This window comes from Phycodurus eques, chromosome 1 (assembly GCF_024500275.1).
Source record: "Phycodurus eques isolate BA_2022a chromosome 1, UOR_Pequ_1.1, whole genome shotgun sequence".
Classification (NCBI taxonomy): domain Eukaryota; kingdom Metazoa; phylum Chordata; class Actinopteri; order Syngnathiformes; family Syngnathidae; genus Phycodurus; species Phycodurus eques.
The window spans coordinates 42911030-42936055 of NC_084525.1; the positions used below are offsets into that span (position 1 = coordinate 42911030).

Below are 25026 nucleotides of genomic sequence, written 5' to 3' on the forward strand. Positions count from 1 at the left end.
AGGCGCCGAGCAGGTGTGGGTTCACCCCGGTGGACAAGAGGGTAGCCTCCCTCCGCCTTCGGGTGGGGGGGACGGGTCCTGACTGTTGTTTGTGCCTATGCACCAAACAGCAGTTCAGAGTACCCACCCTTTTTGGAGTCCTTGGAGGGGGTGCTGGAGAGCGCTCCCGCTGGGGTCTCCATCGTGCTGGAGTCGTAACTGAAGTGGTTAAAAAGCTCCTCGTTGGCAAGGCCCCGGGGGTGGATGAGATTCGCCCGGAGTTCCTAAAGACTCTGGATGTTGTAGGGCTGTCCTGGTTGACACGCCTCTGCAACATCGCGTGGACATCGCAGACAGGGCCTCTGGATTGGCAGACTGGGGTGGTGGTCCCCGGAGGGACCGGAGGGTGTGTTACAACTACAGGGGGATCACACTCCTCAGCCTCCCTGGTAAGGTCTATCCAGGGGTGCTGGAGAGGTGCTCCCTCTCTCTCTCTCTCGCTTTTCCAAACCCCGCGTGGGGCTACTGGGGGAGGGGCTCCCGTTTGGCTCAGGGCGTAGGGGCGCCGCCTCCTCGCCTCGGGGGATCGCCGGTTCGATCCCCGCTCGCGCCCTCCTCCCTCTCTCTCTCTCTCTCGCTTTTCCAAACCCCGCGTGGGGCTACTGGGGGAGGGGCTCCCGTTTGGCTCCCGTTTTGGTCTTCAGTCAGAAAAGGGTGGCGCGCCCTCTCCAGGTCGGGGATGAAATCCTGCCCCAAGTGGAGGAGTTCAAGTATCTTGGGGTCTTGTTCACGAGTGAGGAAAGAATGGAACGGGAGATCGACAGGCAGATCGGTGCAGCGTCTGCAGTAATGCAGACTTTGTATTGGTTCGTTGTGGTAAAGAAGGAGCTAAGCCGAAAGGCGAAGGTCTCAATTTACTGGTCGATGTACGTTCCTACCCTCACCTATGGTCACGAGCTGTGGGTCGTGACCGAAAGAACAAGCCCTACTTTTATTTAGTAAATGGGAAAACACACAGTTTGCTCATATGTTTGATTACCCAGGCAGAATTTGTAAGATGTATACAATTATTTTAAGAAAGCATGAAGGACCAGGCGAAACACATTTAATTTTATTTTAATGGGATTCAAATTAAACTGTCAAGCATTTCAGAAAAAGCATTCTCATGAAACAAAACATAACCATGTCACTGATGGTGTAGTGGTACACTCGCCTGACTTTGGTGTGGGCAGCGTGGGTTCAGTTCCCACTCAGTGACGGTGTGAATGTGAGTGCGAACTGACTGGCGACCAGTTCAGGGTGTAGTCCGCCTTTCGCCCGGAGTCAGCTCGGATAGGCTCCAGCGTCCCGCGGTGGAGCCTATCCGAGCTGACGGTTTTCAACACCGCCAGGATAAGCGGTGTTGAAAATGGATGGATGGAAACATAACCATAAAGAAATAAATGATGGTGGTTGTTCAGTCATCAGTCGTATTAAAATAAAATATATTTCACAAATTCTGCCTGGGTATGTAAACCTATGAGTACAATTGTACATATATATATATATATGTACCTGTCATATTGGAATGAAAGTGTAGTCTACACTTTTTTCATAAACTCCTGGTGGCATACTAGAATAAAAGTGTACAACTTTTTCATAACCTCTAGGGGGTGGTGGCATAGCGGAATGAAAGTGTACAGCATTTCATAACCTCTAGGCGGCATACAATTTATAAAATGTGAAAGTCTTTTTCATTTTCTCCTATACCCATGTATAATGCGCAGTATTGACTTTTGACAATTGTTTTGGGTAAAAAATGTGCATTACACACGGGAAATTACGCTAAGTGTCGTAAGTATAAACACAGCCATATGTGTTGTTGACCAATTCTGCCCACTCGTGCTTGAGCAGTATCTGCACCATTTGCGCAATTGACACTCTTCCAGATTATCGCACTACTAGTCACTTGCAACTGCTTAAATTTATTGAAGTCTCTGCGCCATTTGCACAATGGTCACTGTACCAGAGTATCGCTCTATTTGTCCTTTCAAACTGCTCTAAATTGTTAGAGGACTCTGGATCATTTGCACAATTGTCAGAAAAATACAAATAAAAAATGTATCACCATTACCGGTAACATCTCATTGCTCAGTGACTCTCCATACTGTGTTTTTATGTCTCAAAAATATTTTCTGTCAAATGGCTGTCTGTTGTCGTACTTGGGCGGCTCCAACTACTGGAGACAAATTCCTTGTGTTTTTGACATACTTGGCAAATAAAGATGATTCTGATGGGATATATAGCACTTAAAATGTACATGGAAATAGAGTGGTAAAAAACATAAATTACAGGCATTAAATTGGAATTGGGCGCTTGCCATTTAATAAAATTACATTTATAGTAGTCATAATCCCCCAAAGGGGAAATTCAACTCACAACTTGCTGTATATTTTTTGTTGCACACCACACAGTGAACCATATCACACACATGCGGGAGAGATGTCAGAGTGTAAGGGGCGGCCAAACAGTGCTGCATAACTTGAGCTGGGGAGTGGGGACGGTGCCTTGTTCAAGGGCAGCCCAACAGTAGCCAGGCAGCAGACTAACACCTTTCCAACAACTAGTTGCTGTCTTGAATGTTTTTCTGCAGTGGGACGTCTGGCTCTTACAGCTACCATCAACCCACCCTATCCATCCTTCGTGCCTTTTGTTTGTCAGAAATTATAAGTGCATTTAAGTTAATTTGGCTGTGCAATCTGAATTATCAGATGAGCTCGAATTGAATAGAGAGAGAGAGAGGAAGGGAGGGAGGTATGGAGGGGGGGAGAGAGAGAGAGAGAGAGAGAGAGAGAGAGAGAAGGGGGGTTACAAAGCAAATGGGACAGAAGATGAGAAAGCGTGAGATGTTGCTAGGCGGCTCGTCATTGGCTGAGCAGAAGCCCCCTCGTGTGGAGGAAATATCACCAAGGAAACTTACTCTTGCTGCCTTGGTGTATGTTTTCCTCCCTGCCAGGGGTTGTCTTTAAATAGCCTTCTGCTCGGAATAAAGACGCATCAAGCGAGAAACCACCTAGTCATGTTCTCCTCTTCTCCTCTCCCGCAGTTACATTGCAAGCTCTTTGCAAAAATGGGCGACGACCGACCTTTTGTGTGCCACGCTCCAGGCTGTGGACAGGTGAGTCTGCTCTCTTGTGCTTTATCCATTTGTGTCTACACGAAAACGCTGTCTTCTCCAGCGGTGAGTCAGTCCAGAAGATCCTGTGAGTAGTCAGAGCTTATAATGTTTCAACCTGTTGCTGCGGTCCCGGAGCCCCTGCAGACACAGGTTGGAGCTGCGGCCACCGGTGACTCACATGATTTCGCTACAACTCCAAATGTCTGCTAGAATTTTAAGGGATTCCAAAGGAGCCGTCATTGTTTGTATTGTTGTGCGTTGCGGGCTTCGTGATGGATTAGCTGGCGGATTAAAGTACAACCCCAATTCCAATGAAGTTGGGAGGTTGTGCTAAACATAAATAAAAACAGAATACAATGATTTGTAAAAAATTTAACTGAATACACTACAAAGACAAGATATTTAATATTCAAACCGATAAACCTTATTGTTTTTAGCAAATAATCATTAACTTAAAACGTTTGGAAACTGAGGACAATAATTGTTGAAGCTTTGTAGTTGGAATTCTTTCCCATTCTTGCTTGATGTACAGCTTCAGCTGTTCAACAGTCCGGGGTCGCCGTTGTTGTATTTTACGCTTCATAATGCGCCACACATTTTCAATGGGAGACAAGTCTGGACTGCAGGCAGGCCAGTCTAGTACCCGCACTCTTTTACTACAAAGCCACGCTGTTGTAATGTGCAGAATGTGGTTTGGCATTGTCTTGCTGAAATAAACAGGGGTGTCCATGAAAAAGACGTTGCTTGGATGGCAGCATATGTTTCTCCAAAACCTGTATGTACTTTTCAGCATTAATGGTGCCTTCACAGATGTGTAAGTTACCCCTGCCATTGTCACTAAAACAGCCCCATACCATCACAGATGCTGGCTTTTGAACTTTGCGTCCATAACAGTCCGGATGTTTTTTTTCCTCTTTGGCCCGGAGGACACAACGTCCACAATTTCCAAAAACAATTTGAAATGTGGACTCGTCGGACCACAGAACACTTTTCCATTTTGCATCAATCCATTTTAGATGAGCTCGGGCCCAGAGAAGCCGGCGGCGTTTCTGGGTGTTGTTGATAAATGGCTTTTGCTTTGCATAGTAGAGTTTCAAGTTGTACTTACGGCTGTAGTGCCACACTGTATTTACTGACATTGGTTTTCTGAAGTGTTCCTGAGCCCATGTGGTGATATCTTTTACACATTGATGTCGGTTTTTGATGTAGTGCCGCCTGAGGGATCGAAGGTCACGGGCATTCAATGTTGGTTTTCGGCCTTGCCGCTTACATGCAGTGATTTCTCCAGATTCTCTGAACCTTTTGATGATATTATGGACCGTAGATGATGAAATCCCTAAATTCATTTAAATTGTACGTTGAGGAACACTGTCCTTAAACTGTTCGACTATTTTCTCACACACTTGTTCACAAAGAGGTGAACCTCGCCCCATCATTGCTTGTGAATGACTGAGCAATTCAGGGAAGCTCCTTTTATACCCAATCATGGCGCCCACCTGCTCCCAATTAGCCTGTTCACCTGTGGGATGTTCCAAACAGGTGTTTGATGAGCATTCCTCAACTTTCTCAGTCTTTTTTGCCACCTGTCCCAGCTTTTTTGGAATTCTAAGTTCATGATTATTTGCTAAAAACAATAAAGTTTGAACATTAAATATCTTGTCTTTGTAGTGTGTTCATTTAAATATAGGTTGATCATGATTGGCAAATCATTGGATTCTGTTTTTATTTATGTTTAACACAACGTCCCAATTTAATTGGAATTGGGGTTTTACAAACATTTACGATTCAGAAGATGATAATCACAGGCAAGATAATATATTAAACATACCTTTGTCAGCTGAATAAATTATGCTTTTTGTTGTTGTTTGCTCTCAGAGCACGGTGGACACCTTGGGACATCATTCCTTTTAACACGCTCCTGTGATGTAAACATCATTATTCATTTTAGCTTGCGTGAAGCCAGCATTTGGGTTGCAGCTGTGGAACTCAGATGAGTGGCTGCCTTTGGTTGTCAACAATTGGATAAACAGAAAGTGTTTTCTAATTGTCTTTGAAAGGTTATGCGTAAAAGTTGGTGAGTTTACCTCAATGTATGATTTGGTGAGTTCCTTCTCTTCCGTTTATGTTCTGTGGTTGTTCCAAATTAAATGTGATAATTTATGTTTTTTGTCAAAGTCAAAAGTCTGTACAAGTGTAAATATCAAGAATAATCAGTCAACATGCTCCTGACCAACCTGTAGTTTCCTTAGTTCCTTATTTCGCTTCCCGTTGATGACGAGGAGAGAACAGGAGGCTGCTTGTATTTTTATGTAAATACGGGACATATATGATTATGCTACCATAATAGTGGATTTTCAGTACATCGTGGCACAAATATCCGTATCGTGTTAAAAAAGTGTTGCATATTCAGTCAGCAAACTGTCGTTTGCTACCATGTATCATCTCCAACTTATATTAGTCCTGTTATTTAAATTGGTGATGAAACAATTATCTGTGCTATGTGGTTGTGTGTTAAATTGTGGTGAATTAAGTGTGTGTGTGTGTGTGTGTGTGTGTGTGTGTGTGTGTGTGTGTAAGACATACATGACATAGTGCATAGGTGTCAAACTCAAGGCCCGGGGTCCAGATGCAGCCCGCCACATAATTTTATGTGGTCCGCGAAAGCAAATCATGTGCGTCAACTTCCATGATTCTTGCTAAAATCTGTACCAAAATTCCAAATTGTCATATGTAATAAATAATAATGTTGAGATCTTGCATTTTTCTGTTACCAAACCCCTTTTTATAGTAACTTGAACAATCGTTGAACAAACTATTATCCTTATCTTCTGATTTAAAAACTAGTTATCCCTCAATTTGTTGTGTATATCTAAGAATATGATGAGGTATGGTTTCACTGTCATTATGGCCCTCTGAGGAAAATCGTAAAGACAATGTGGGAATGAGTGTATAATACGCATTTGTATTTATATTACACATTGCATTATAGACATTGTCTAATTTAGAAAAAGTAGGACAGCAGAAGCTTTGTCTTAAATGTCGTTTTATTTTTAAAATGTTTATTCTAGATTTAGTAAACATTAAAATACTTCAATTTAACCCACAACATAACAGGTACTGTACAAGTACTGTACAGTGGGTGGAAAAAGTATGTGAACCCTTAAGGATTTCTTAAATTTCTGCATAAATTGTCCATAAAATGTGGTGTGATCTTCATCTAAATCACAAGAATAAACAGTTTGCTTAAACTAATACTACACGAGCAGTTATGTTTTCATATTTTTTTTTCGAAAATAATGTAAACATTTACAGGACAGGGAGGAAAAATTAAGTGAACCGCTAGGCTACAGATTCTCCAAGAGCTAATCAGAGTCAGTTGTGTGCCAACCTGGAGTCCAATCAATGAGACTAGATTGGAGGTGTGGCCTAAAGCTGATCTGGCCACGAGAAAACACATATCCGTTTAGAATTGTCTCTTGTCAAGAAGCATTGCCTAATGTGTACCATCAAAAGAGCTCTCAGAAGGCCTATGATTAAGAACTGTTGACTTGTATAAAGCTGGAAAAGGTTACAAAAGTATCTCTTTCTTCATGTTCATCAGTCCATGGTTAGATACATTTTCTATAAATGGAGAAAGTTCATCACTGTTGCTTCTCTTCTAAGGAATAGTCATCCTGTAAAGATGACTGCAAGAGCACAGGGCAGAAAGCTCAATAAGGTAAAAAAGAACAAGAGTCATCTGAAGACAGAAATCATTGGACATGCCAACATCTGTTGAAAAATCTACCATACGTAACATTGCTGCACGTTTGAAGTTTGCTAAAGAGCACTTGGATGTTCCACAGGAGTACTGGCACAATATTCTGTGAACAGATGAAACCAAAGTTCAATCCTTGGAAGTAACACACAACGCCATTTCCGGAGTGGCCTAGTCAAAGTCCTGATCTCAACCTGATTTAGATGCTGTGGCATAACCTTAAGAGAGCTATTCACACTAGACAGCAAAGGAATATTGCTAAACTGCAACATTTTTGTAAAGAGGAATGGTCCAAAATTTATCCTAATCGTTGTGCGCATCTGGTCAGTAACTACGAGATTTTTGGTTGAGATTATTGCTGTCAAAGGAGGGTCAACCAGTCAGAGGTGTCAAAAGTACAGGTATTCAGTACTTAAGTAAAAGTAGTGATTCTTTTGAATTCAGTACTTGAGTAAAAGTACTGATTGTTTTGCAAAAAAACTAATCTGGTCAAAGTAAAAGTACTGAACCCATCCCCTTATGTAAAAGTACAAAAGTACACACTAACAAATGTACTTTTGTTAAATTTTTAAAAAAGTAAATACATACAGGGAGTATCCCTCAAGATGATTGCCATCTTTTTTCACTGGGGGCAACAATGAACAAAACAAAAATAAAAACAGGTAGGCTTAAAAGTGAAGTAGTGAAGGGGAAAAAATACTTATTATTATATGTTATAACTCTCTGGATCTCCTGACAGTAAAAAAAATATTTTAATGATCTTTTGAAAACTCACCCCTCTCTGGCCTCATCTAATGCCTCTAATTTAATTTTCATTATTAATTTAAAAATTCTCTGTGACTGAGAGAATTGTCCAATTAGACACTGTACAGACTTGAGGCATGGCCTAGGAGTGAGTCAATCATTTTCTCGTGTATGCACATTTCGCCAGAAGGAAGCTCTGGGAACAATGGCGGACTCAGAGGTTTTTGGCAGTTATCCCTCATTTGCCCAAAACTGGGTCTTCTAGTACACGGAAACACAAGCAGAGCAAAGAGGCCAGAAAGGTTAATAAACAGAGGGAATCTGATAGAGAGAGATACAAAACTAGTATACATATTGGACCTACTATTTGAGAGGTGGCATCAACTCAGACTCCCTGAGGAACTTAATGGACACGAGCGACATAGCTTTCATTTCGTGTCTTATCACATACTTTTATTTGTAATTGATTGTGCATTTGCCAAAAACATAACTTCGAACTGATAGCATTGGTGTTATACAGCCTTTATCGTGTGCAGCACTTGGCAACGGCACGAACTAGTTCAGTAAAATAGCATTGCTCGCTAACAATGCAATGCTAAGCTAGCATTATCACAAGCCGATAGCCATAGCTGCTATTTCGGAATGATTTTGTAATCGGCCCTATTAGCAGTACCGAGCAGCACAGCAGCACTATGTCGTCACTATATGCAACAGTTTGGGCGCACGCTGGGTTTGGACTGAGGTACTACTGTATTTTAGAAATACAAAACAAGTGCCCGGCGGCCTAATTTAGTGCAACAACACCCAGAGCAGCCCAAAGTAGCTGAATAGGGGCCAGTGCTAGCGGCAGACTTTGCAGTCAGGTATCCTGCAAACTACCAACTAATTCTGCACAGACTTGATGACAGAAGTGACAGTTAACTCCCTAAGATTTAAATCAACTCTGAGATGAGGGATGAAATCAATGCGAAGAAAACAACAAAATAGGCGATTAAAACGCAGAGACAATGCTTGGCACAAAAACTGAGAAATACGAACTGCACACTTCACCGTGGATGTTTACAACTGCAACAATTTTATGCTAATAAAATGACTGCCGGCCTGAGAGCTTGCATCAACCGTCACATAAATTATCATCTATTTACTCAAATGTATTTACTCTATTTACTCAAATGTCACAAATTGTGGAATTTTATTTTTCCAAGAAGTCTGGAAATTCGGGTCTGGAAAAAGTATGGAATTTTGAAATCTCAAATGTGTAGGAACCCTGAATCCCATTGTGTGTAACACAAATGTTGTTTTGAGCACACACGCAACCTTTCTGCTCAACTAAAGTAGTATTAAAATGAGACACAATTCTCAGAATTTTCTTTTCTTCCAAATATAGAGATATATATTTATATCGAGTAACTCGGCGGGAAAAAAATCCACCCAAATCACCAGAGCAATGTTGGACAGAGTGGAAGTGACTTCCATCAACGCCTTCAGAAATCCATCAATAAAAACAGACACCGTATGATGAATGTTCTCTTCCACGCTTAATTGTTTAAAATGTTGTTGTTGTTTTTGCCAGTGGACAATTAAAAAAATTCAGACGTTTGCTGTGGATAGTTGTTTTATAAAAGCAAGCCAGCAAACTCGTTAGCTGACCAAAAATATTTTTTATATAGATTTTTGACCGCGACTGATTCGTTGTTCTTTACCTAAACTCGTTGTTGTGGCTTCATCGCTCTGTGTTATTTGAATATAGCTGTTGTTGATCAGTATGACCACATTACCTGCCACTTTGTCGGGAATAAATGGAGAGGGAAATCACAACTGTCGAGTTATTTGCGGTTTGGGACCGTGCACAACTGATCAATGGTCAAGCAGAACAACGGAAACGTACCCGCCCTTGACAATTCACTATATTGACTGGGATTTGCAAATTAAAAGTCGTGGCTTGCCACTGCTGTCTGAAGCGCAAAGCCGTGTAACAAGTTATATTGAGAAAATGCGGGCCATACAATAATGGGGGATGGCCCCCAGGCCATAGGTAGGACACCACTGCTGTTGGACAAGTGCATACAAAGCTTTCTCAAAGGTTACATTGAGATAATGCAGGTCACACAGTAATGGGGGATGGCCCCCAAATGTCCCCCAGGCCATCGGTTGACACCACTGCTGCAGGATAAATGCAAAAGTATGACCCATGCAAATATGTCCCCCAGGTCATAGGTAGGACACCACTACTGTTGGACAAACACAAAGCCTTTTCAAAGGTTATATTGACTAAACGTGGGTGTTGAAAGAAGGTAATGAGCTCTTGGGCCTACTACACTACTGTATGTATTGTCAGTAATGATGGTCGGACTTTTAACGACTGTGAATGTTACATTTACAAGGCCGTAGATCATTTTCTGTTACGTTTAGGACATGGGTTGAAATTACAATTTTGTTCGTGTGGGGGTGCTAAACGTGTGTAGGAATTTTCGTAGGCGTAGGTGCAACGTAGCGCAAATAAGTCTGATGATCTGTCACCATGTTCTGTTTTCGGCAACCTCATAAAAGCTACGGTGGAAGAGCCGCCACCGACATATAGTATGTCGGACAAAAAAGCTTTTGACGACTTTTAATGTCCCAGGTGTTGAGATGGTACTGACCAAGTTTGAAGTCAATCGGATGAAATCTGTAGGTGTCACACTTTTCTCAAAAGTGTGACACCTGTAAATTTTCCAAAAGTGTACCTTTAAAAGGTCCTAGGTAAGTTTCTGTTGAGTTTAGGATTTAGGTTGTAATTGCAATTTTGTAGAAGTCGGGGTAATACACGTACCTGCCAAGTTTGGTAGGTGTAGGTGTGATGTACTACGAATAGCTCTTTGATGAACTGCATCAGCAACCTTACAAAAAAGGGCGAACCTTACGATTACGAAGTTGCAGGTCACTTCCTGTTGGGTTTAGGGTATGCGTACCTTTGAAGTTTTTGTACGTCTGGGGTCAATACAGGTGTCAACTGAGTTTGGTAGCTCTTTTTTTCCTTCAAAAGGTCATAGGTCCCTTCCTGTTGGAGTTAAGATATCGGCCGTGCTGACTTTTTTTGTGCGTCTGGGTCCCCTCTATTTGCGTATCAATTTTCAGAGCCGTAGGTCATACGGATCAGAAATGTGGTTCCTTGGTGTCTGCTGTGTCTGAATCCTATATATTGTCCTCACATATCCTACATATTGGCGATAAGCTGTTGTTCTCTCCAGGGTCACGAAGGTCATCAACTAGGACTGCACAATTGATCGAATTTTAATCGTGATTGCGATTTTGTCTGCCACGATTAAATGAGCCTGATTGTCAGCGATTTTTTTACATTTAAAATGCGGGCACTGCTGCAATATGAAAAGTGCCTCATTTGACGCAGTGCCCCCAACCTCGTCAGCCAGCCACTAGGGCGTGAACACATGGTTAAAGCTTCATTGCCAACTTCAAAATAAAAGCATCAAATTGCATTGATGTCCAGCGTAGTAATATACGAAGCTTTTATTTTGATGGCCCTCACAGCACGTTGGCGTAGAAGCGGCGTGTCACGGTAATATACACTATAAACAGTCCTTGTAGCAGCTGCCTTGACTCAACTTTTCAGCTGGCTTGACCGCAATGAAAAAACACCGGGAGTAAATGGAGAGGGAAATCACAACTGTCTATTTCTTTGCAGTTTGGGACCGTGCACAACTGATCAATGGTCAAGCAGAACAACGGAGACGTACCCACCCTTGACAATTCACTATATTGACTGGGATTTGAAAATTAAAAGTCGGGGCTTACAGCCTAATGTTATTGCCTTCTATGCGTGGGTCCATTAAGATGCAAGTCGTGATTGCACTTTGTAATAACTAATTTATTCAGTTAGTCATTGCAGTGGTAAAAAAATATATATAATAGTTTTTTTGGGTGCATTTATTTTTTTAATTATTATCTATCATTCTGGCGCACGGTGGGAGACTGATTAGAGCGTCTGCCTCAAGGTTCTGAGGACCGGGGTTCAATCCCCGGCCCCACCTGTGTGGAGTTGCATGTTCGCCCCGTGCCTGCGTGGGTTTTCTCCGGGCACTCCGGTTTCCTCCCACATCCCAAAAACATGCATGGTAGGTAAATTGAAGTCTCTAAATTGCCCCTAGGTGTGAATGTGAGTGCGAATGGTTGGTTGTTTATATGTGCCCTGCGATTGGCCGGCAACCAGTTCAGGGTGTGCCCCGCCTACTGCACGATGATAGCTGGGATAGGCTCCAGCGCTCCCGCGACCCTTGTGGGGATAAGCGGCTCAGATAATGGATGGATAGATCTATCATTCTTATTTAAAAAATGAATTTGAACTGAAAACTGTTCCATCTTGTTTGATAGAAAGTAGTGCAACAAAAATATTTTTCTCTAACATGAGGAATAATTGTGATTGCAATATTGATTAAAAAATAGTGATTATTATTTCGTGCAGCCCTATTATCAGCTGTCCGGATGTCATTACACATTCGTGTGGCTCTACGTAACACTTCCTCGTTCAAGATGGTGTCCATGACGTTTGTTATGTGTCTGCAGTTATGGCAGACACAAATCCGTTGATCAGGGTCTGAATAGTCGGAGGAGCTTCCCCTGATGTCTCGTAGAGGAGGTCAAAACATGGAGCTGGGGTCACGCCGTAGAAATGTCTTTAATTTGTGATAACGCTACACTCAGTAATTCAATTCTATCCTGTAAAGCAAGACATTATGGTGATTAGATTTTGTTTCTAAAATTGGCTTTCCATTGTGACAGATATTGCATCTATTCTTTGAGATTCCCACATGTAAAACACATTAAAAATACATAAAAAATAAAATGGCACGGTGAACGACTGGTTAGCATGTCTGCCTCACAGTTCTGGTGACTGGGGTTCAAATCCCGGACCGCCTGTGTGGAGTTGGCATGGTCTCCCCGTGCCTGGGTGGGTTTTCTCCAGGCATTGCGGTTTCCTCCCACATCCCAAAAACATGCGTGGTCGGTTGATTGAAGAGTCTAAATTGCCCGTAGGTGTGAATGTGAGTGTGAATGGTTTGTTTCTATGTGCCCTGCGATTGGCTGGCGACCGGTTCAGGATGTACCTTGCCTTGCGCCCGAAGATAGCTGGAATAGGCTCAAGCAGCCCGCGACCCGAGTGAGGATAAGAGGTAAAGAAAGAAAATGGATTTTACAAATATTCCCTCATACCCATCCCATCAACAAAAAATAATGAAAACAATACGGTACCATTATTATTTTGTTTTCTTTCGTTTTCATTCTTGTACATCTACATGCAGGGGTGTTAAACACATTTTTGTCACGGGGCACATGGAGTTACTATTTCCCTCAGAAGGCCAGTTATGACTGGAAATAAATGTTTAATTGGCTCATCATACTACCGATACATATACAACAAAATGATGAATAACTCGTTTTGAAAGCAGAAGTCAAGGATGTTCAGCTATTTTTCAAGTTACTGTAAAAATGGGTTTGGTACAAAAAAATGCTTTCGTGACTGCTCAACATTTTTTCTCCGTGTGCTCCGGTTTCTGCCCACATCCTAAAAACATGCGTGGTAGGTTGAGTGAAGACTCAAAATTGTCCGTAGGTGTGAATGTGAGTGTGAATGGTTGTTTGTTTGTATGTGTCCTGCGATTGGCTGGCGACTAGTTCAGGGTGTACCCCGCCTCTCGCCCAAAGGTAGCTGGGTAGGCTCCACCAAGCCCGCGTCCTTAGTGAGGATAAGCGGTACAGAAAATGGAAACTCAGAAAACAGAAAACTCTTAAAGTCAACTTTCCTTTTGAACATCCAAAGCCGCGTCCCAGTTCTTTAAGCCAGCAAATCACTGCTGGCTAACAATTTGATTGACTCATTATGGTCACATGATCACAACAAGACCTACCGTAATACTGAATGTAGACAGTCTGTGACAGCAGTATGTGAGAAAAAAACGGCCGTGTGACGATGCCTTCCATTTGAAGACAACTGTTTTATCGGTGTATTTATAAAAATAAAAAAAATAAAAAAATAAAAGGTTGTCTGTTTTCCCAATTACCACCCCGCCCTTGTCTTTTATGCCATGTCGTCGTTAACCTTACAAGGTTTTAAAAGTAACAAGCTCACTTTTAAGATGTAAGGAGTAGAAAGTACAACTATTTGAGTTAAAAAGCAGGGAGTAAAAGTAAAACAGAAAAAGGTACCAGAAAAATCAACTGAAGTACAAAAATGAAGTTCTGGTACTTCGTTACTTGAAACCTTTCAACCAGTTAATAAATCCAAGGGTTCACTTACTTTTCCTCCCTGCCCTGTGAATGTTTATATGTTAAGCTCTATAAAAATATTAAAATACCGTTAATTGTCTGGTATTAGTTTCAACACACTGTTTGTTTATTTTTGTGACTGAGTTGACCATCAGACTACATTTTATGACGAATTTATGCAGAAATTCCAAAGGGTTCACATACTTTTTCCTCCCACTGTACATACAATGAATGCTCAGTTTTGATCGTTTTAAATAATAAAATCCTCCCTTGTAGATAGAAAAGGTAAGTAGAATATTTGAGACACTGCAAGCCAGTGCAATCAAAACAGTTTTATTTACCACCATGACTCATCAAAGTTTTGTTGAAGGTGTACATCAGTAAATAATTACGTCATAGCATTTTGGTGCATATCCGGATAAAGATCATAAAGGAATTTCAATTTTCACCATTATTACAACATGCTTCAGGCCTGTTTATTCTCCTACTACATACAAAAATAGATGCCTATGTGCAGTTTAAACAGTGTAAATGGTGTCAACATCACTACCCTTATACTTCCATGCGTCCATCAAAATGTTTAGCAATGAATCTGAATCTACAGTTTCTTTCAAATACAAAGAAGAGCACATTTTCAATGACAAGCATTGCAATGTTGGAGGAGGTGTTGCTAAGGAAGGCAAAATAATAGGCAGCATTGCTGTGGTCTGTGAGGCCGCTGAACCTCTTTTTCCCCTCCATTTGCATTAGCAGTTTTATTTTCCCGTCACTGTCCCCACGGGTTTCCTTTGGTACTGCAACATTTCATCCATAAGCTTTCGGAGATACGTCCGTATGCACTGTACGGAAGGCCACTGGCCCGGCAGATAGAGTTGCAGTGGGGGAAAAAAGCTTGCTGTGCGTGTTGGCATTAGGCACTGACTTTGTATGCTACTGCTCACTAACTAAGCGAATAGAGTGGAACACTATCATCGTTTTTTTCCCCCAAGTAAACGAGTCACAGACTGGCATGGTAAAGTTTTTTCAGTGCCAAGTTATAACATATAATTAGATGTGCAGGTGTGTCCAGTGAGGTGGCCAGTGAGTGTGCGATGTGTTGTGTCCCGCTGCCAGTTTTACAAGCAACAGTTGTCTACCAGGAAAGTCTAAATGACAAGGATGTTTGACTCCTGGCTCTTCTCTTGGTTTTCCTTTCACCAAGCTAACAACAGCAGTAACAACAACAACAAGAACAACTGCTCCCCCACCACCATTATATACTGTCCAGTCGTCTTCGTGTGAGCTGTGGTAATCTTAGCTGCCTGTATCTCCAGCACGGTGATTAGTGCGAGTTAGTTTCCTCAGCAAGACTGCAAACAAATAAGATGTGGAGTTCTATTGGTGATGTGGCCCAGCAGAGCTAAAAATAAGCCCCCACCCCCCAGACACTTGACTGTGTTTCCACTTCACTCTGTCACGGCAGCATTCGCAACTCAAACGCGGCACCCTTAAAATAGGATGCCGCCAACGGCAATGAGCCGGGTGCCATAGCCAAGATTATTCCTCCTACACCGCTGGCTGATTCACATAGCCACTTCTCTGAAGAACAAGTTCTGCCTTCTTGGATGCTTCCGTCTTCTTGAGGCATGACTTTCTGAAATGCCTGACCTCAAAGTTGTACCACAATTTGTTCTCTTGACGCTGGCCGAACTTTAATTTGGTCCTCTTTCAAAAGAAAACTTCCCACTGACATCAATTATATTTGAATAAATTACATCCAGAATTTTAAAAGTGATATTTTAATGTTACTTGTTGTCATGCAAGTTTAAGCAGAAGTTAACCAGTCAGTATTAATCAGTATCAATCTATTAAAAACAGCAAAACTCTTAATGATGTATGAGGATTGGTAATAAACATTATCAAAACATTTTTTTAATATGAACTGTCTCACAAGTAGGTTTGGGCATCGAGAACCAATTGGAACCCGGGACTAACGTTGCGGTTCTCCCGGAATCATTCAAATTAAAAAATTTCGGTTCCCAGTTTCGATGCCTACAGTCCACCGACCCCGAAGAAGAAAGTGGCAAAAATCATCGAATAACAACACGCACGAAGGCGTGCTTGTGTCTACCAGCGGCGTCAAACAAAAGTGTGTCTTAACAGTTTAAATAATTGACCAGTCGCCTCTGTGGAACACTTGGAATAAGATTATATTGTGCAAAGTGTAAAAGTCTTACATGCTCCCTCCCACTCTGAGCCTCAGCCTACATCACGCGGAACTTCAGTCAAGTCAAATTGGGTGTGTGAAACAATAAAATACGTCTATACCAACACTATACCAACAGGCAGCTAACAAGGTAAATGGTTGGTTTCACGTTTGCACTGAAGGTTTTTAGCATTCACTTTAGTCTTCAAACCAATGTATGAGCTGATGACAGAAAAAAAGCTTAACACTGAGCTAAAACCTCACCAAAGGTCAAACTAGCATCACAACGAATTGGGACAAAATTCACATTAACGTCTCACAGTATCACAAACGCTAACCTTGTGCCTCATCGGTAGCATTTGGTTTCATTCATTACTCCTTTTCTTGCCGTTTAGGTTTACTTTGTTTTCAAAATTCACCGTTGTCATGAAGTACTTTTCATGCCAAAAGGCTGAGTTCCGGTGCGTACCCTTCAAAATAAAAGGCTACAATCTTAAAACAGGAAGTCAAGTTAAAACTTGAACATATGAACCATTAGATGTGATAAAACAGTCGCAAATAAGTATTTTAACAATTCTATATTCAACTTTTTGCTGAAACTTTAATTCATGACTATTAAGTCTATTGGGTTAGTTCCACACACATTGCCTTTTAGTTGATAGCTTTGATATTGCTACTTGTTATAAAGAACCCCGAGTCAAATGTCCATTTTAGTCTATGCTGTGAGCTGCTAAGAAAATCGATGTTCATAATTTGCACACCCTTTATTTAATCCATGCAAACTTTTTACTTTGTACTTCTCACAAGTACAGGGGGTCCTCGGTTCATGAAGGAGTTCCTTCCGTTCGTGCGACACCTGAATTTGCCCATAACACTCTCTCTCTCTCTCTCGAGGAACTCACTAACCAAAAATAACGCAGCAATGAACTCATCATTAAAGTAAATATTTGAATGAAAAGAAATTAATGCCATTAATATGAAATAATCAAATGAAAATTAGATTAAACAAAGCATAATTTCTTATTTTACTCCTGTGGTTTACTTGCACGCTGAAAGGGGCACAAAGTAGTTCATGTACACCATTCGTAAACACGAAACGCAACAGGCTGGACCCAATTTATGAAATAAAAATAATTACTAATTTAATGTTGATATGTCAAAACATAACATGCATAAAATACTCTCTACCTTTTGAGCACAAGTGGGAACCATATGGTGGGTAGCCAGTAGGTGGACAACTAGCTAGCGCAGGCAGGGTTAGAAGTTGACCGATTTCCGATTGCCCATGGCAAGTCAAAAATAGTCACGGGCAAGCTTGCAAAAACACAAATTTTGCGATGAATCAAGCGTAAGAAAAAAAATATTGTTGTATACAGGGATGTCAAAATATTCACATCGCAAAATTAGTCCTAGTTTGCAGTAATTTTTAATGTTAGTATAGCAACAATTTCTGATGGGAAAACTGTGCTAACTAAAACTAAAATATGACAAATTATGTTCAATTAATGGACAGACAATTTCTCAATGGACAGTTTTGTTAATGTGAGTACAGCACCATTTATTGCTGCAGTAATAATAGTGTTTTGGAAGTACTGTATACAAATGTAAATATTGAATGGATGGGGATACAAGTGCACGGTAATGTATAAAAACCTGTAGGGAAACGCACAGAAAATACTAAAGCCAATTGAGAAGGACTCAGCGAGCAAGAAATAGAGAGGTTTTTTGGTATTCCTGTTTTCAGCTCTTTGCCTCACCTGTACTGTCAACCTTCTTGCAAAACCATGAGCTTTCCCACAATATCGCAATAAGTAGCGTCTCGTGAGATTAATACTGTGATAAAACCGAACCATGACATACAGCAAACATTTGAGTGCCCCTGTTGACCCAACAGGGCAAGCTCAAGTTTACCACGGGCAAGGAAGAACATAAAAGTTATCTTCGAGCCCTGTAGTGGCTATTGCGAGAAGCAAACAGCAGTCCTTGTCAAACATCACAAACTGATGGACTCAAATACACAACACCAGTCCCATAAGAGCCAACTCAAAAGTCCTTTGTTGACAAAAACCTTCAAGCCAGGGCAATTGAACAGGAAACCCCAAAAAGCATCCCCCCAAATGAAAGTGATAATAGTGTTAAACATGGCTTAACAGAGGAATTAATGAATACCAGCTATAATCGCCAACAATCATGATACTGAAACACTTTTGGAGACAGTCTTTTCTGCTTAGAATGTGAGTGTGTATAAATGGTAGTGTTTGTTTGTCATGTTGCATGTCCACTGATGGCGGACACACAAGTAGCGATAGAAAATAGCCACAGAGGATCAAGTGACTCACAGAGCCAAAGTGACTGGACAATAAATACATGAAAGTATGGTGATATAAGTATATTTTTTAACGTTGCTTTTAATGTATTGTTTTAATTTGCCCTATGTTTAATAGTTTTTACGTTTTTGTATAATGTACAGCACTTTGTGTACATCTATGGTTGTTTTAAAGTGCTCTAGAAATCAAGTTGAGGTCAGTTGAGGAGTTTAACAGTCTTCCTGAATTTGGTCATCATGACCAGATTCTGCATTACAGTCCTGTTGTTACAAATCTTTGTGGCGTCAGCAAAAATATTTGAACACATGCTCTGTGGCAACAATGGGGGCATTTCATCACACCGACATTTGCACCATTTATATGGGGTGGGGGGACATGTGTTTGGGTCCAAAAGATAACACAATAACCTTGAGCTACAGTATGTATTCATAGTATTCATCCCCTCCTATTTTTCCTTTCCTCCTCCTTCATGTCACCAGAGATTTACCAATGAGGACCACTTGGCTGTACACAAACACAAGCATGAGATGACACTAAAGTTTGCACCCCGGACGGACTCTGTCATTATCGCAGGTATGCTATTCATCAAAAAACAGTCACTGAGCAATACAGCAAACCTTTATTGCTCAGTGACTGTTTTTTTTTTTTTTTTTTTTTGTCAATGTCTTTATGCCTCAAAAGTGTTCTGTCAATTGACTGACTGTTGTCATACTAGAGCGGCTCCAATTACCGGAGACAAATTCCTTGTGTGTTTTTTGGACATACTTGGCAAATAAAGATGATTCTGATTCTGAGTGTTACAATAATCCACTTTTTGGAGTAATTTGTAAAAATGAATAAAAAGTAACAAAGCTGCTTCATGTCTTGGGTTTTTATATTAAGTGACTGAGCGTGAAAGTGTTGCTTTTGGGTATTTCTCTCTTTTTCCAGACCAGACGCCTACTCCCACTCGCTTCCTAAAGAACTGTGAGGAGGTCGGTCTGTTTAATGATCTAGCCAACTCCTTCGAACAAGACGACGATGACAACAAACGAGCGAAGAACTCTGTAAGTTGGACTTTTTTTGGTTGAGTTTGTGTGTATGTGTTGATACTTATCATTCCATGTGTTATGATGTAGAAAAACCTTCTAAAGTATCACTGTCCACTGGGAAGCATGTAAGTCCAAATGTTGTGGACTAGCTGAAATACAATGCAAAATATTTTTTGGGGCGAAGATGAAAAAAACACAGATTGAAGGCGTTATCCGCAGAGTTATGAGAAATATACATTTTATCTATTTATCTCTCTCATACAGTAGTTGTGGACCAGCCTTTCCCAAACGTTTTAGGCCAGCTAGTAGCCACCACCTTTAACTTCCTGATAGAGATGGCGCCCATTTTCTACATCACACACACAAAAAAAAGAATCAACAAAACTACTATGAATATCCCCTCAAACTGGCTGCTTCATACCAAAATGGCAGAATTCTTGTTCAATTTCAAGCACAGGTCCTTGAGACTTCTTTGTGTGACCTGTTCTGTTATACAGATCCGCCATATTCCATGTCGTGCTGGGCGATATGATATGATATCACGATTTCTTTCCTCCTAATGTCAATATATTCGACATTACTCAATATTTGTTGTATTAACGTTTTATCAATGTGTATAACCGGACAAGACCCAATTGATTTACATTATAAAGCAGAAGATTTATTTAACAATTATAAACATCACAAAGAAATAAATTACTTTTCCCTGCAGGTATTTTAAAATATGATGTTGAAATTAGTGATACACCGAAATTATTGACTGAAACCAAAAAAACTAATAAGAAACCCAAGGCTGAAAGCCTAAACACCCGAAGAAATTATTATGCCAGTTATTAGTAAAACTGCATCTCTGACTATGACTGCAGAGCTGCCAACCTATACAATTTCACTTCCAGAGCAGTATGTCTGAATTTCCATATTTTGTAAATTATGTCAAAAACATGACCTTAGTTAGTTATTACATTAGTTAGGGCAGTATATTATGTAATAGGATAAAAATAATTCTGCATACTGTTGAATGGCGCAACATAATCATTCATCTATAATTGTAATCGTTAATAAATTATGGCTCCAATATTTATTTGAATGTATTACTTAGGGTTTAGCGCTCTTGTAGGTGTTCATCAATTAACCCTTAGATGGCAGCAATGCACTTAAATATGCCCAGTATCCCCGAAATCAAGAAGAAGACACAAAAAACAAACGTCACGGCATGTTAATGAATACAATGCGGTAATCTGAAAATATAGCAAATAAGAAAACAAATACAAGACCGATTCTTGAAAATGCCACACTGTGCAAACCCAACTGTCCGGAACAGTTAGCTCAGACAATTTGCCAATGTCAATTTGCGTGATCGCACATGCAACAATGCTAGCTAGTAGCTGCTAATGCTAACGTAAATAAACCCCATGAACACTTTCTCTATTGTCTGTGATCGGCAAACTACTATCTTGTTATCTTCCCGCTTCGTTCAGGGAAAAACAAAAACACAAGTGCTTCAACTGCCACCATGATCAATACACGGCCCATGGCATTGTTTTGTTTGTTGCAGAAGCAGCACGGAGTCACGGCTGTCTTTAATGTGATACATGCATAGCACTCGATAATGTGTTTCATCGTTAGGTGATTTTAAAAGGCTATGCCTGTCTTCGTCGTAACATCTTTCATACACGTTTTGCAGACTACGGTTGTTTCCAAATGGTAGCTGTGCCCTTTTTTGGGACTATTTATGACTCGCTAGTCATTAGCATGCCGGCACGGTAGACGACTGGTTAGCACATCTGCCTCACAGTTCTGAGGTTTGGGGTTCAAATCCCGGCCCCGCCTGTGTGGAGTTTGCATGTTCTCCCCGTGCCTGGGTGGATTTTCTCCGGGCACTCTGGTTTCCTCCCACATCCCAAAAACATGCGTGGTAGGTTGATGGAAGACTCTGAATTGCCCGTAGGTGTGAATGTGAGCGCAAATGGTTGTTTGTTTCTATGTGCCCTGCGATTGGCTGGCGACCGGTTCAGGGTGTACCCCACCTCCCGCCCGAAGATAGCTCGGATAGGCTCCAGCAGCCCGCGACCCTAGTGAGGATACGCAGTACAGAAAATGGATGGATAGTCGTTAGCATCTTCTCCATGTTGGTGGAAGTGTCACGGAGTAGCGAAAACTAAAGAAAAAAAAAAATATCGATCAAATCAAGCTTCTTGATATATCACCCAGCACTAATTACATGTTGACCTTTGAATCTGGCAAGTAATTGTTAAAAAAACTTTGCAGGGGGCGCTACTGAGTGAGTTTTGGGGCATTGTGTTGGGGACCTCTAAAATACATATCCTAAACTCATACATATGCACACATGCATGTGCACGCACATGCGCGCGCGCGCACACACACACACACACTATATACACGTTAAAACCCCAATTCCAATGACGTTAGGATGTTGTGTAAAACGTAAATAAAAACAGAAACCAATTATTTGCATGTCCTTTTAAGTGAACTTAAAAATGCTGTTTTTAAATTGTGATTTCATTTATTAAGGAAAAATACTGTTCAAATTTACCTGGCCATGTGTGAAAAAGTAATCCTCCCCCCTTGTTAAATCATGAATTAATTGTGGCTAATCACATTTTTGGGTTAATTTTCCCTATCTCACCCATGCCTGATTACTTTCAGATCTGTTCAATCAAGAAATCACTTAAACAGAATCTTTCCTGACAAAATCAAGTCAGACAAAATATCTGACAGAAAGCTGCAGCAAAATGACACGATTTAAAGAAATTCCAGAACAGTCGAGAAATAAAGTAATTGGCATCTATCAATCTGGAAAGGCTTACAAAAGCCATTTTTAAAGCTTTAGGATTCCAGCGAACCATTGGGAGAACCATTATCCTCACATGGAGAAAACATGAAACAGTGTTGAACCTTCTCAGGAGTGGCCGACCTACAAAGATTACCCCAAGAGAACAGCAATGACTCATCCAGGAGGCCACAAAGGAACTCAGGACAACTTCTAAAGAACTGCAGGCCTCCCTTGCCTTGGTTAAGGTCAGTGTTCATGACAACAATAAGGAAGAGACTGGGCAAAAATGGCATCCATGGCATGGTTCCAAGGCAAAAACCACTGCTTACCAAAAAGAACATGAAGGCTTGACTTACTTTTGCCAAAGAACATCTGAATGTTAAGACTTTTAGGAGGATATTAAATGGACTGACAAGATGACAATTTAGCTTTTTGGAAGGTGTATGTCCCGTTACATCTGACTTACCAACAGTCAAACATGGTGGTGGTTGTGTGATGGTCAACTTGCTGAGATTGATGGAACCATGAATTCTGCTCTTTAATAGAAAATCCTGAAGGAGAATGTTCAGCCATCAGTTTGTGGCCTCAAGCTGAAATGCATTTGGGTTCTGCTGAAGGATAACGTTCCAAAACATACCAGGAAGATAACTGATGAATGGCTTAAGAAAACAAAAGGTTTTGGAGTGGCCTAGTCAAAGTGCAGACTTGAATCCGATTAAAATGCAGTGGCATGACCTTAAAAAGGCCGTTCATGCTCAAAAACCCTAAATTTTTGCTGAATTCAAACAATTATGCAAAGAAGAGAAGAAGGCAAATACACAGAGATGTAAAAGACTAATTACCAGTTATAGAAAACGCTTGATTTCAGTTGTTGCTGCTGAAAGTGGCCCAACCAGTTATTATGTTTAAGGGGTAACTTTGAATAGTAATAATATATTATAATAATAAATAATGTTCCTTAATAAATGAAATCACCATTTTAAAAAAGCATTTTAAGTTCACTTGGGTTGTATTTGTCTGATATTTGATGTTTGATTAACTTAAAAGTTAAAGTGGCAAACCTATGCAAAAATGTAAGAATTTGAGAAGGGGGCCAATACATATACCGTATCAACAACACCCACAAACGCTGCCGGCTTCTCTGGACCAAAGCTCATCTGTGATGGACTGACGCAAAGTGGGAAAGTGTGTTGTGGTCCGAGTGGGTCCCCCTCAATGATTTTTTCCCCCTCCTCCTCACTCTGCGATGTCGCGGTCGGCAACTGTGAGGCTGACGGCCCAAACGCAATGCATTGCGCTGGAGCTGTCGGTGGGCTGGTGTGGGGCTGCGGAGCCGTCCACTTCATTACCTCGCTACGTGCCGCATGTAGGGTCGCACCACGCCAAAGACGCTGTTCCCCAAATAACACAAAACACATTAGTTGTAGGCATGCACGCTGGAGTGGTAGAACTGGGCCAAGTTATGGAGATGGTGAAGAGTTTCCTGCTATATCTCAACAATTCTGTACTTAATTGTTCTCATTCTATACACGTTTTCAGCACTTCAAACATATTTAATGTATTTAGGGGAAAAAAAGACTTAACTGTCTCTTTAACAGTAAATCATCTGCGGATAATGGCATGTTTTGTTCCCCAGACGCCATTGTTTGGGGTGTATTTTTAAGGGTAAAGTAATGTTTGACAGTAAATGTAAACATTTTAAAATCTATTAAAGTGTTGGTTTGTGGTATATTAAAGGTTTACACTTTTAATATAGGCAGGGGTGCACATAAGTGGTGCGCATACTCACAGAGTATTAAAAGCACCCCAGATACAAGTGTGTCACTGCATTTGCGTACCAAGCATTTTGCATCTTCTTTTTTTGGGGGGGAGCATACAACATATTTCATGTATTTAGGGGAAAAAAATGCTTAACTGTGTCTTTAAGAGTAAATCATCTGTGGATAATGGCAGTGATTGACGCCTATCACTGTGTCTTGATTAGAAATGTTCATTTTAGCTCTAGAAATTCAGTTTGCAGTTTAGCTCGAGAAATTCAATTTGACAAACAGAGGTGGGTTGACTTGGATGAGTACGAACTATATATGCGATTTATACCGTACATATCTATTCTTCACTGCCTTCTTAGCTCCCTGCTGCCTCTTCAGTGGCTTTGGACATGAGTCTACAGACACCATCAGATGTGAAGGTGAAAGAGGAAACACCTGTGGAGGTTGACTCCTCGCCACCAGACAGCCCTGACTCAATTTCTGCAACACCAGAGAGCAGAAGAGAGCTCTTGGTCAAGGTAAAGGTGTAAGACCTAAGTCTTGTAATTGCAAACAATAAGTGCATGTAAATGACATCATACTGATATTGTCACAGGACATGCCACCCAGGAGCTCAGCACCGACACCCACCATTGTGCGCCCAGGTTCCCTTCCGCTGCACTTAGGTTTTGACGCCTTTCAGCCCACCATGCCGTCGCCCACCTCCGTTATCACACAGGCACCACCTTCTAATCGCACTTTAGGGTGAGTCTCTGCGCATCTGTTGACTTATCCCACTGTTAGCCCCCCCTGCAGAGAAAACATTATTAAATGCAGGGCTCTACACTAACATTTGCACGAGTAGCACTGGTGCGACCAACTTTGTCAGTTAGTCGCACCAGCACATGATTTGGTTGCACCCTTTTTTGAGGAGATACAGCATGACCATGGCATGCCATAGTTTCTTATGAAGATTGCCTGACTCGAGATATATTTGCAAATATTTTACTGTGAACAAAAAGTTTGTAACAAGCAGTGGCAGA

At 41.1% G+C, this 25026-nt stretch overlaps 1 protein-coding gene across 3 annotated transcripts in view; it reads left to right on the forward strand.

Annotated features, from left to right (window-relative positions):
- Positions 1-2823: 2823 nt before the first annotated feature.
- Positions 2824-25026, forward strand: part of atf7a (activating transcription factor 7a) — a 50143-nt gene continuing 27940 nt past the window's right edge. For all 3 annotated transcript variants that reach the window (XM_061693364.1, XM_061693371.1, XM_061693380.1), the window contains exons 1-5: positions 2824-3136; positions 18890-18983; positions 19341-19456; positions 24364-24522; positions 24600-24748. In XM_061693364.1, the coding sequence (XP_061549348.1) occupies positions 3038-3136; positions 18890-18983; positions 19341-19456; positions 24364-24522; positions 24600-24748 (617 nt within the window). In that variant the 5' untranslated portion in view covers positions 2824-3037. The remainder of the gene's footprint in view (positions 3137-18889; positions 18984-19340; positions 19457-24363; positions 24523-24599; positions 24749-25026) is intronic.